The sequence below is a fragment of the Sinocyclocheilus grahami genome, unplaced genomic scaffold (assembly GCF_001515645.1).
Source record: "Sinocyclocheilus grahami isolate Dianchi unplaced genomic scaffold, SAMN03320097.WGS_v1.1 scaffold758.1, whole genome shotgun sequence".
Classification (NCBI taxonomy): domain Eukaryota; kingdom Metazoa; phylum Chordata; class Actinopteri; order Cypriniformes; family Cyprinidae; genus Sinocyclocheilus; species Sinocyclocheilus grahami.
In genome coordinates, this window is record NW_015505937.1 from 133,141 (window position 1) to 146,117 (window position 12,977).

The following is a 12,977-nucleotide window of genomic DNA, read 5'->3' on the forward strand; positions in this document are numbered from 1 at the left end:
TATATATTTTTTTCTTTTTTTTAACTAAATTATTTTATAATTTTTTTGTATGCTTCTCTAACATTAAATATAGTTTTATGATGTAAATTTCTCTCAAAGCATCCACCATAAATTGTTTATAAAAAGGGGTAAAAAAGTCTGTTTTAGGACCATTGTTGACCACCGTTGTTCTTTTTTATAGCAATTAAGCACATTTTCTCTTCAACTCAGTTGACTTTGGTGTTTGCAATAAATAAATCTACTTTATAACGTTATTTTTTTTTACTTATTTATTCCGATTATTATCTGTATTTAGTCCATATTTTTTGTACTTGTTACCACTGAGTGAAATATATATTTATTATGTTAATTTCACTCAAGCTATCCACCATCTTGGGTGAATTTAATTTTCAGTGAGAGCACTGCAATGCATTTTGAGATTGATTTCTTAGTCCAAGAAAGTACGTTTGAATGCATTATAATGTTGCTGCTCACCTGTGCTGCCTAAAAGTGCTTTCTGCGTATGTTTTCACTATCAGAGCAGCAGTGTGATTCATTAACACATGTTTTCTCCTTTCACGTGTTGCAGGCAGGTGCTGGTGGTCCTGTCGCAGCTGGAGGGGAACGTCGGATTCTCCATCACACACAGACTGGCCCATAGGAAAGCGGCGCAGGCATCTCTGGGCGACTGGACGTCTAGTAAAGCCACACACTCACCCCAGCTCACGCCAGACACTGACGGACTGCACAGACCGCGGCCACTTTGACACATGCTCACACACACACACACATAGACACACATAGACACACTGTCCCGTCATGAAACCACAGCGTCGAGTTCAGACCCGTGATGATGATGAACACACACGCAGCCACTGAGAGGGACTGAGTGGAACTACTGAGCCAATCACACGTCTGCTCGCTGAGCCAAGACCTGCCCACTGCAAACACAGCCGCTCTGCGCAAGCACACGCGTGTCATGATGAGCTGCATTCACATCCATCCTGGAGTCCGCCGGACTTTACCTTCTACTTTCTCTCCATGCATTCAGTCAGACGGCAAATCTCACCTAAATATTGCACACGGCTCATTTCACCCAGAATTAAAAGGGAATTTTTTTTTTAATCACAAAATGAAGCCTGTTTTTGGGACTATTATTATTACGGTTGCAATTATATATTTGTTCATGACAATTGAGCACATTTCCCCTCATGTTCATATTACTTTAAGTCTCATTTTTATTCAATTATATTAAATTGTCTGTCATGCAATTCAATTTTCCCCTAAAATTCTGTATTTCTGACTTCTAAACATTTCAGTTTTATTTTAATTGTATTATAATAATTGCAATAAAATAATAATAATAATAATAATTATTATTATTATTATTATTACTATTACAGCTTGCATTTTATTAGATTTTTATTCATGACAATTAAACACATTTTCCCCTGAAATTCACATTACTGTAAAACTCCTGGCTTCTAGACATTTCAGTTTTATTTTAATATTGTTAGTATAATTATTATTATTATTAATATTATTACTATTATTACAGTTTCAGTTATATTATATTATTTCCCCCCTTAATTTTCCCTTCAAAAATGGGGACATTTACTTCGTTTTCATTTTTACTTTTATAATTTTTGTTATTTAAGATGGTCTTCACTAGATTCTTATTACTTCAATACAATAGTGTACTGTATTATATAAAAATTATATATTTTTTTTTTAAACCACAATTAGGCAGTACATCAAATGTTAAAATGTTAATATTTTTTAAATATATAATTAGAAATTAATGTCAATATTATATCATTGTTTTTCCACATTTCTATAATAAGGTTTTTTGTTTGTTTGTTTTGTCGTCTGAATTGGGGGGGGGGGGGGGTAATTGTCAGGATATCTTAAAGGCCCAAAATACAGTTTTAATTTCCTTAAACATAATGTATCTTAATTCATCCTTTAATCTTAGGGTGAAATGTGCCGAGTTCTCAACGTATTTTGTGAGATTTAGGATTAATGATGTTCTGACAGCCAATCAGCAACCTGTTCTGTATAATGGGTAATGTAAGGACAAATGGCGATACTTGATTTTAATGGAAGGCCAGGTGTGGTAAATGAGGGGTTTATGTGTTTGAGCGCACATGTGGGAAGCATCTTTTAATTTATTAACGTTGTGTTTTAGGAAAGAAGCACAATAGAAGCTGCTGAAGGAGAGCTGATGGGAATGTTTTCACCTGTGTGTCGGACTTTATTTGTGCACTGAGCATCTCGTGTGTGTTTTTCCTCTGAATGTGGTCGGTCAGTGTCTCCCTCTGTTGGTGTGTGTCGTCTGATCATGTGACGTCTCTCACACACACACACGTTCTGTCTTTCTTTTATAAATTGTACAGCGCTGTTCCCCTCTGCACAATCCCATCAGAAGTACTCGCTGTAATTATACAGATCTCTGTCGGCCAGGAGTATAATATGTAGAATATTTTATTGATTCTTGGACAAAAATAATGTATTAAAGTTTAAAATCTGTACAGTTCATTTGCAATCTCAGGTTCTGTCGGACCAAATGATAAATAAAGCTTTTGTTTTGTTTCATTTTTTTTAAATCAAGAAACGCGAGTTGCTGACTTATTTTTATTTGTCACTTAAAGGTGAAGTGCATTATTATTTTTGTTAGAGTAGTTTTCATATCACAGTTTTATTGTAGTAGACATTCTTATATTTATATAGAGTTCTTAGACGTTCTTATATTTTTGTAATTTCTTTAATGGTGCAGAAATGACCGACTAACAGTTTGATTCTACATTACTTTGCTTTTTTTATTTTTTTATGTATTGTGAATTTTCTCTGAACTAGATAGTGAAAGTATATTTTAATACTGCAAAATAGAGTAAATTTGTTGTTTTTTTAAAAACTAAATAACCAATAGAACCAAAATACATACACAGAACTTGTAGAATATCAATTTTAAATGTAGTTTGTTTTTTAATAGAATATCAAACCAGTTTGCATGTCCCCAATAATCACTGCAATATTTTATTTGGCTATAGTCTAAAAAGCAGAAACAAATTTACCCAAAATTTTTAGTAATTAAGATGTGTGTGTGTATATATATATAATATATATATATATATATTTTTTTTTTTAGAAATGTAATCATTGTAGACTTTTTTTTTTACTATATTTTATATAATTATATCTGTCACTTTTTCCTACGAATGACCCTGAAATTTCATACAATAACTGCATTGATCATAAGAATTTATATATATATATATATATACACACACACACACACATTACATATGTACTATATATATATATATATATATTAGTGCTGTCAAGCGATTAATCGCATCCAAAATAAAAGTTTTGTTTACATAATGTGTATTGTGTATATTTATTCTGTATATATAAATACACACACATGCATGTATATATATTTAAGAAAAATATGTAACATTTATATATTAAATATATTTATATATGATATAAATTATATGAATATAAATATATACATGTAAATATTTACAAAATATATGCTGTATGTGTGTGTATTTATATATACAAAATAAGTATACACAATACACATATATTATGTAAACAAACTTATTTTGGATGCGATTAATCGTTTGACAGCACTAATATATATATATATATATGTATGTGTGTATATATATACAGTATATATGCATACACACGCACACTCTTACTTTTTTCCTGAGTGACCCAGTGCTTTCATCATATGCATTTAATATGTGATAGTAAATTCCAGTAGACATCTGTGTAGAAGCAAGGATCACAGCAGGGTTAATAATATCGCAGTATGAAGGGGGTGATTGAAATGTGGGTGCACTGAAGTAAGTGTAGTTTTGGGTAATAAATAGCCGGTGGCGTCTCGGCGTAACTCTAGAGCTGCTGGAGTGACTCTGGGGGAAGGGGTTCTGCAGGGTAAGGAGAATCTTCTGACTAATTTGAACATGTTCCCAGAGACCTGGACCTGGACTGATGTCAGGCTCTGCCCTCGTCCCAAAAAAGGAGAGCGGGATGAGTGCATGACAAAGAGAGGTGGAGCTACTGAAGAGAAGCTGCAGCACATTGGGACTGGATCTGGATTTTCATGAAGTTTCTGCTGCTCATATGTGACATAAAGGAGTTTTGTTTTTGAATTGACAAATTGCTGTTTCACTGTGAGTATTATTTTTCAAGCTTTCATATTTGTTCCAATTATGTTTCTGCTGTGATAATTTCTCTAATTAAGTGTGTTAGTTTATATGGTTTCTGTGGCCTGAGTGTGAAGGTTGAAATATATTTCAGTCAGCTGCTTCGAGTGTGAAACGATTGCAGTAGTTTTACATGATAAAACAGACTTATTCTCTTTTGTTTCTCTCTTTTCTTTCACTTTTATGCTTTAATGATTGATGGCTTTGTTTGTGAGTATCTGATATGAAATATTGAATCACTGAAATGTCGTTTATGATATTTGTTCAGATTGTGTCTCTCTATGAGCGTTTGATTCTTTAATGTTTAGGATTCACAACTGTAGGTGAAAATTGGTTGATGCATCTGTCAAATATTAGTTATGCTAATGTTTTGAGCGAAGGTTGAATCACCAGTCTGCATCACCCTCTAAAATCAAACTTGAAAGTTTCAGATCAGTAAGACTTTTTTTGGGAGGAAATATATAAATATAATTCCATAAGGATGCATTGAATTGATCAAAAGTGACAGTAAAGACATTTATAATGTTACAAAAGATTTCAAATAAATGCTGTTCTTTTGAACATTGTATTTTGAACATTCTATTCATACTGTAAATATTTGTTTTATAGCAATGACATTTTTACAGTACGCTATTGACAGTTATAAATGTGCTTAACTGTCATGAAAATATCTGCAAAAAACCTTACTGGTCCTCAGATAAAGAGTGTTTTCTTTATGCAAAATCTAATTCGATTTTTCTTTACATTTTTGGTTGAAATATGACCCAAGTATTATTATGTAGTCACAGTGTGTGTATTTCTACTCCTGAGCTCATGAACTAATGGACTAAGATATGAACTATACTTCAGAATCAGCAGTAAATCAAAAGAAACACACACACTTGCATCAAAAAAGTCTCAAATTAACCAAAATCTCTTGTTGTCAACACCTTATGAAATGTGTGTGTGTGTGTGTGTGTGTGTATCTGGTATTTATCATGTTATGGGGACCAAATGTCCCCACAAGGATAGTAATACTAGTCAATTTTGACCTTGTGGGGACATTTTTGAGGTCCCCATGAGGAAACAAGCTTATAAATCATACAGAATTAGTTTTTTTGAGAAAGTAAAAATGCACAAAGTTTCCTGTGAGGGGTAGGTTTAGGTGTAGGGTTGGTGTAGGGCAATAGCACATACAGTTTGTACAGTATAAAAACCATTATGCCTATGGAATGTCCCCATAAAACATGGAAACACAGCAGGTGTGTGTGTGTGTGTGTAGGTGAAGAGCTCATCCAGAATGGCCGGTCCGGTTCCAGCGGTTCCAGCACTCCCAGACTCTTTTACTCCGAGTTCAGACAGTGTTTACTCGGATCAGTTTGGCTTTTACTCTCTGGACAGTAACGTTCCTGGTCTTTCTAAAGTCATCTTAGACAAACTCAACATGACAAACTACAAAGAATACAGGTGAGAAACACACTTATAGTGGAGAACGGCCCGGGTTTGTAGTGTTCAGATGCTGTGACTCTCTCTCTCTCTCTCTCTCTCTCTCAGGGCTGCACTGGAGGGCAAGGGAAGGGTGGGATTTCGCTCTCACAAAGAGATGTTTCAAAATCTAGAAGAAACGTTCAAATTCTGCGCCTGCTGCTCCAAACTCTCATCCAATCTTCCAGACCCGAAAGCACTCAAACGCTGCATCAAGTGAGTAGAAACACACAGATCACAACATCACATCATTTAAGATGAGCAGATTACTGAAATATAAACCAGTACATAGTTCAGTGAGCAAAATATCACTAAAACTACACTTGAATTATTTATGAATCAAAAAACAGGGACAAAACATTTTTATATATTGGTTTTAAAAGTTGGGTTCCTGCTATTATTATAATTATTATGATGTTTGTGTGTCACACTGACCCTAACTGGTTTTTAATCAAAAATCACACTATGAAAAATAGTAAATGGTGCAAATAACAAACAGATCAAAACAGAATTATAACAAAATTATGACTTTACAAAACAATTAATTAGATAAAACTTAAAATAACACTTTTTAACATTTTATAATTGTATTAATCACGTAAACACATTCATACTGTATGCAAAAAGTCAGTTTGCTGGTTTTCATCTCACAATTCTGACTTTTTTCTCTGAATTTTTGTAACTTGCAATTGCGAGATTCTGAGATATTGCAGTTTTGAGAAAAAGAGATATAAACGTTTTAATATTTCAATTCCATGGCAGAAATAAGTTTCCATAGTTTTGAAAGTGCTGTACAAACGGGGACATTTAGCTAAAGTTGGGATGTTATGGGATACCCTCAATATCACATCAGTTGGTGTATAACGAGAGTCAGTCAGAGCTGTTGTCCCAGCTGGCGCTGTCTCTCCTGCGTCTCGCAGTCGTCCTCCTGCCCTTCAGAGCATTATCACCTGCTTATTAACATACAGAGCTAATGCAGGATGTTAACACCTCTGTCTGAACAGCAACAGATAATGCTGTGTGCTAACACGCTAATGCTAACACCTCACACAGGTCCTGTTGAATGTTTAACCCAACCGCTGGGTCAAAACAACACAATTGCTGGGTTTGTCCCTATTTTACCCAGCATTTTTTAGAGTGCACTGTTCTGGCCTGGAAGAATAAGATCAGAACAGGAGTAAGATCCGACCGCAGACTTTCACCTAAAAATAGCTGTTCGTGAAGTAATGCAGGAGGCCGGGCTGAGTGTCTTCATTCAGGTTTTTATTGAACAGACTGCGCTATCGAAGCTGGAAATCCAGGTTATTCTGTGCCGAGAGACCCAGAAACCCACCATCAACACCCAGGAAAGATTATTCCCATTTTTACAATATTGATCCACCCTGACTTAAGAAGTCAGTCTAGTAAGAGTTATGGTTTATTTAAAGGGGTCATAGGATGTGACATGCACTTTTACAAGTTGTTTGAGTGCTCCCCCGATCTACATAAATGTGTCTATGTTCGTGCGAATCATTCATGATCCAGCTTCACCTACAGAAGAAGTGAGTGTAATGTTTTGTAATGAATCTTTGCAAATCACCTTTCATAATAATGTGCTAATTAGCAAGTTTCACGATGAATGCGGATAAAGTAGACAGTCCCTCAGAGAGCAGCTGGAAGAGAGGGGCGGGGTCAGCAGAGCTCATTAACATTTAAAGGAAAATGCTACAAAAACGGCTTGAACTGAAAAGAGCTGTTTTTGACAGGGTAAAAAAAAAGGTGTTTTTTACACTACCATTGAGAAATTTTAACCAAACTATGTTACAGACTTTTCATTAAGACCCTAAAGAATCATATCAACTTGTGGAAAATGGGCATCCTATGACCCCTTTAAATTACATAAAAATATTAATTATATATATTTAAGTAAAAAAATACACACACACATATATATATAATTTTATATATTTCATAACACATAATTATACATTTTTAAAATGTATTTATTTTTATATCTTATATAAAATATCAAACTAAATATAATATATGTAAAAATGCATATAATATATATAAAAATATAAAATAAATTATGAAAAGAATTATGCTATATTGTTTCTTTATATTCCTTTGTTTTATTGTATTATTATTGTATTTACTTAATAATATATTTATATATTTCATTGTGTTTGTTTATCAAATAAATTATATAATTTTTTATTATTAATTATAGAAATTGTATTTAGTATGTATAATATATTTATTTAATATAATTTTATATTTTATAATATATAAATATACCATACTACGTTACGTCACTTTTTAATTATACATTAAAAAAATTATATATATATGTATTATATAAAATATCAAACAAAAAAATAATAATCATGTACGACATAAGTGTATACTTATATTATGCTTATATATTTCATTACATATGTGTGTGTGTGTGTGTGTGTGTGTGTGTGTGTGTAGCAATATTAAACAATATAAATAAAAATTACATTATAGTATATATTTATATTCTCTCTTTTTATTGTATTATAAATCATCTTATCATACTTGCTTGTGTCTCTTTTTGTCTTTGCTGGCTGTTCTCTTAAAACCTGATCCGAATTTTTAGCCTTTGTGTAAAGGGGAAATGTTAACGACAGAGTCACACACATCACATGACGCCGCCAACACAATAAAAACTTAAAGTACTGAAATGATGAGGGCAGCTGCTAAAAATGGCACGGACCTTTTAAATCTGTCTGCTGAAGCCTCGACTCTTAAGTGTTGATGTTATGCAATACTTTTAGTGCTAGCTTGCTTTAACTCTTCAGCATCTAATTTTGTGCTCCCAGGTGTCTGAACGTGTATTACTGCAGTAAAGACTGTCAGAAGAAGGACTGGTCTTTGCATAAGAAGTTCTGTAAGATGCTCCATAAGGTCTCCATCGACAGGCTGGTGGAGTGGCTCGTTCACACAGGTCAGAGGAAACACAAATCTCACTGGATTATTACAATTAATGTCAAAATGAATGTTTGGAAATGTAAACTGATATTTCCTACTGACACACTACAGCAAAATATAGAAATAACTGACTAAAAACCGTTTTTAGCTGCTGAAAATAGTAGTGTTCTAATCATTTTGGCCACCACTGTGTGGTTGGAGTTGTGAGAGGTTGCTAAGTAACATTCTGTCAATCATCCTGTGCTCCAATAGGAGATCTTCCTTTCCCTACGGAGGCGTGGTCTCAGCCCGCTAAAGACATCAGGTGTTGGGATGACTGGGTCTCCATGCAGGGAGACCTGACGCCCCGTCTGGACACAATCCTGTCCGGACAAAGCATGACAGACCTCTGGACCAATGCCTGCAGGCCGCGGCCGGAGGAGGCGGAGCTTCGTAAGTCTGTGTGGCGAGTGTGCAGTGAGTTCTTCTCTCGGTCGCTGACGCTGGGCCTGGGGATTCAGATGGCCCGTCTGGACCCGTATTCCCGCCCTCTGACCTTACACCTAGTCGGGGCCGGTCACAACGAGACCCTGGGAGCCAGAACCACAGACATGGACGAGCTCGGCCGCATGTTCCCGGGGCACCAGGGGCTGGAGGTGGTGATGGTGGGGCCCGAGGTGGTTCAGGGGCCCATCATGAGGCCCCCGCTGAGGGCGTTTGGACCCCGGGGAAAGGTTTACATCAGTGCTTACAAGGGCCTCTATCATCAGTTCTGGGAGGAAGTTGTGGAGAAAGGAGAAGCTACCAAACCAGATCTAGTGATCGGATTTCATCCAGGTACAAATAAACAATATTTTATCTAATCATGAACTACACACATCATAAATCCCTTTTAGGCAAGTACCATTTATGTCACAATATATTTTAATAAGACTAAATTTGTATTTAACCTGATGATCACAGGTTTAATAAAAAAGACATGTTAAGTTTCTAATTATAACACCGCATGTCCACGGTTATTCAAACAACGGACAAATTATACAGCGAGCAAAGAAAAACATTTACCTTATCAAAGAATAATCACTGACTTCAGTCTAGCGTGAGTGTAAGCACTCTAAAAAAGCTCCAGTTATAATCAGTGATGCTGTCAATGTAAAAAACAAAACATTTTCTTGTTTCTGAATTCGCCATGACCAACACTCCAGCGTTCCAGAGATGAAATCTGAACGCCTCTGACTTGCCAAAATCAACAGAATCGTGTGCGATTGGTTATAATGCGCTGTAAAACTCTTGAAACGAAATGCACCATGCGCAGATTTAATGCCACAGTAGACTTTCATTTAATTTTCACTTTATTCGCGACACACGCTCTGCAAATTTTTACGTTTTTCAAAGTTTACATACAACTTGCAGAATCTATATTATAGACTATAGATCATATAGATCTATATTAAAGGATGGTTGGTATTATATTAATACATTTAATATAAACGTGTGGCTAGTTGGCTAGAAAATCTTTAGTTGGGGGTAGGCCTATACGGTGAGCGTGATTTCACCGAGTACAACATGTTCCTGGATCAACATCCTTGTTGATCCTGGAACAACATTCCAATCAACCAATCAGAATTGAGGGATAACTTTTCAGTAAATATCTGTTTTAGGCTTATGATCAGGGTTAGGTGCTTCTACACCCTTGTTAATCAGCTATCATTTCACACTGATTTTAGGAATAAATTATGGGTAGGGTTAGGTTTAGGGGTGGGGATTGGGTTAAGTCTGTATTTTTGGACAGTAATGTTGATCCAGGGACATGTCTTACTTGGCAAAATCACGGCGACCCCTACCTGGCACAAGGAACTGATCCATTTTTTAAATAAAATGCTGTGACATTTCGAAAAGTGCACCTGCTAATCAGGCCACGTTATACTTTACATGTTATTCTGTTCTATTCTGTTCCATTTTTATATAATTTTTTTGTGTGTGTGTGAGTATATATATATAACATTTTGTATAGTATTTTTATATAGTATGAATTTTTATATATTTTGATATATAATAAATGATATATAAAATAAATGTTATATATTTATATACAGTTTTATTGCATTTTGATTTGTTTATTGTTATTTTACAACAGTACATAATAATAAATAAATAATATTTTAGTATTATTAGCATTACCACAGTAGAGCATGGTGTCAAGGTCATGGGTTTGATTCCCAAGGAATCCATAAAAAATGTATGCCTTTAAATGCCAGTCACTTTGGATTAAAGTGTTTACCAAATGCATACATTTATTTATTCATTCATTCATTGTTTTTTTGTTTGTGTTGGATTAATGAAATTCCTCAGTGTTATCACAATTAATCGGAAATGTCCTCTTCCTGTTAAATTTCACTGTAAAATCATCCTGTGGGCCAATCAGATTCAAATGTATTTTGCCCAACCCTAGCAGACAAACACAGTCATGGGTTCCAGGATGATTGCTTCCCTCCAGTATCAGTCATTTATTCTCTGTTGCAGTGATGCTGAGCTCCAGTATTCACTGCAGATCCTCATAGAGCTGGAGATAGATGTTAAAGACACCGGAGCGAATCCCTTCAGCTCCCAGAAACCCGAGCAGGTCCAGTCCAGCCCAAACAAAGCCCCCAGTTACTGCAATGCCTTTTATATTTACTTTCAGGGTCTGCTGGAGACACAGCAGGAGGAGTAGACTCAGACCTTCGCTTTCATTCACTTATAAACCAGCTGAATGCATCTAAAAAAAAAACTGCAAATAACCCCCTAATTATGTCACTTGCTATTACAGTTTATTGTTTAAGAAATAAATGTTTCACGTAAAACTGCTGTTAAACTTGTTTGCAACACAATTTAGTGAACATTTAGCGCCCCCTAGTGCCGAAATCTGCCATGACATTTTCTTCATTCGCTCTTTAAAAGTTATATTATATTATACTATATTATATTATATGCCTACAAAGCCAGTGTCTAATTTTTTATTGATATTGACTGAATAAATAATCTTTCCATTGATGTATGGTTTGTTAGGATAGGACAATATTTGGCTGAGATACAACTATTTGAAAATGTACAAAATATCTTCATGGAACATGATCTTTACCTAATATCCTAATGATTTTTGGCATAAAAGAAAAATGGATAATTTTGTCCCACAGAATGTTTTGTTGGCTGTTGCTACACATATAGGCTTCCCGTGCGACTTGTGACTGCTTTTGTGCTCCAGGGTCAAATATTATAAATAATCTTCATAATCATTCATTTTTTATTGAAAACCAAAAGGTCTATTTTAATTCCTTAGTCAGAGCTTGTGCCAGATTTTTATTATCTGTTTGTTTTAGTTTCACTTGAGTGATTATTTAATATGGAAGAAGCTTTATAAAGTTAATAAAAACATTTATATAAGCAAATAAAAAATGCGTCTATATTTATTTTTCTATAGGGCCTATTATTTATTTATTATAGGCTTTGTTTGACAATAAAGTTTGTACACTTTATAGGTTGCTGTACCTTTCCTTTAGTACATGGCTTCAATATTCTGATTTGCCAAAGTTTCACAGTATAACTGTTGTCAGTTAACCCTTTCTTGATCCCTTAACTCTGAAATATTTCACAGTGCAGTGTTGGTCAGTTAACCCTTCCCTGGGTCACTAACATCACTATTCTGATCTGTGAAAACGGACCCTTACTGAACTGTGAAAGTTTTCACAGATCAGAATAGTGATGTTAGTGATCCAGGGACAGTGGTGGAAAGAGTACTAAGAAATTGTACTTAAAGCAGCACTATGTAACTTTTCTGTGTTCAAAATTTGCCAAATGTATATAATGAGCGAATACATCATGATTCATCTTCCAATCCGCATTTTTGTCTTAGTCCGAATCACTACGGTACACTTATAATAAGTACTTATATTTGGACTATTGCAGCCTGGTCACCGCTGCGGAGTAACACACACCTGCGTGAATCGCCATAGACATACACTTAGAGAAGTAGATCCGGTTGGAATGTTCTTCCGCGGGATGTGTGCCGTTCTGTTTATTAACCGCTAGAGCGCCAAAAGCTACATAGTGCTGCTTTAAAGGGGTCATATGATGCTGCTAAAAATAACATTATTTTGTGTATTTGGTGTAATGAAATGTGTTTATGCGGTTTAAAGTAAAAAAAACACATTATTTTCCACACACTGTACATTATTGTTTCTCCTCTATGCCCCGCCTTTCTGAAACGCGTCGATTTTTACAAAGCTCATCGTTCTGAAAAGCGAGGTGTGCTGTGATTGGCCAGCTATCCAGTGCGTTGTGATTGGCCGAATACCTCAAGCGTGTGACGGAAATGTTACGCCCCTCACCATACTGTGATGCCGTGTCCGGCCGGAGCGA

General features: G+C 35.1%; 2 protein-coding genes across 2 annotated transcripts in view; both read left to right on the plus strand.

Annotated features, from left to right (window-relative positions):
- The window catches only part of LOC107561100 (calpain-15-like), a 31,950-nt gene extending 30,667 nt beyond the window's left edge, over positions 1–1,283 (plus strand). Inside the window, exon 14 of the mRNA XM_016245456.1 lies at positions 569–1,283. Within this exon, the coding sequence (XP_016100942.1) occupies positions 569–746 (178 nt within the window). The 3' untranslated portion in view covers positions 747–1,283. The remainder of the gene's footprint in view (positions 1–568) is intronic.
- Positions 1,284–4,095: 2,812 nt separating this feature from the next.
- LOC107561111 (putative protein MSS51 homolog, mitochondrial) lies at positions 4,096–11,505 on the plus strand. The gene is made up of 7 exons (XM_016245464.1): positions 4,096–4,169; positions 5,464–5,648; positions 5,736–5,882; positions 8,492–8,616; positions 8,853–9,436; positions 10,764–10,776; positions 11,045–11,505. Exons 2-7 carry the CDS (start codon positions 5,482–5,484, stop codon positions 11,290–11,292), a joined length of 1,284 nt encoding a protein of 427 aa, XP_016100950.1. The 5' UTR covers positions 4,096–4,169; positions 5,464–5,481; the 3' UTR covers positions 11,293–11,505.
- Positions 11,506–12,977: the final 1,472 nt, after the last annotated feature.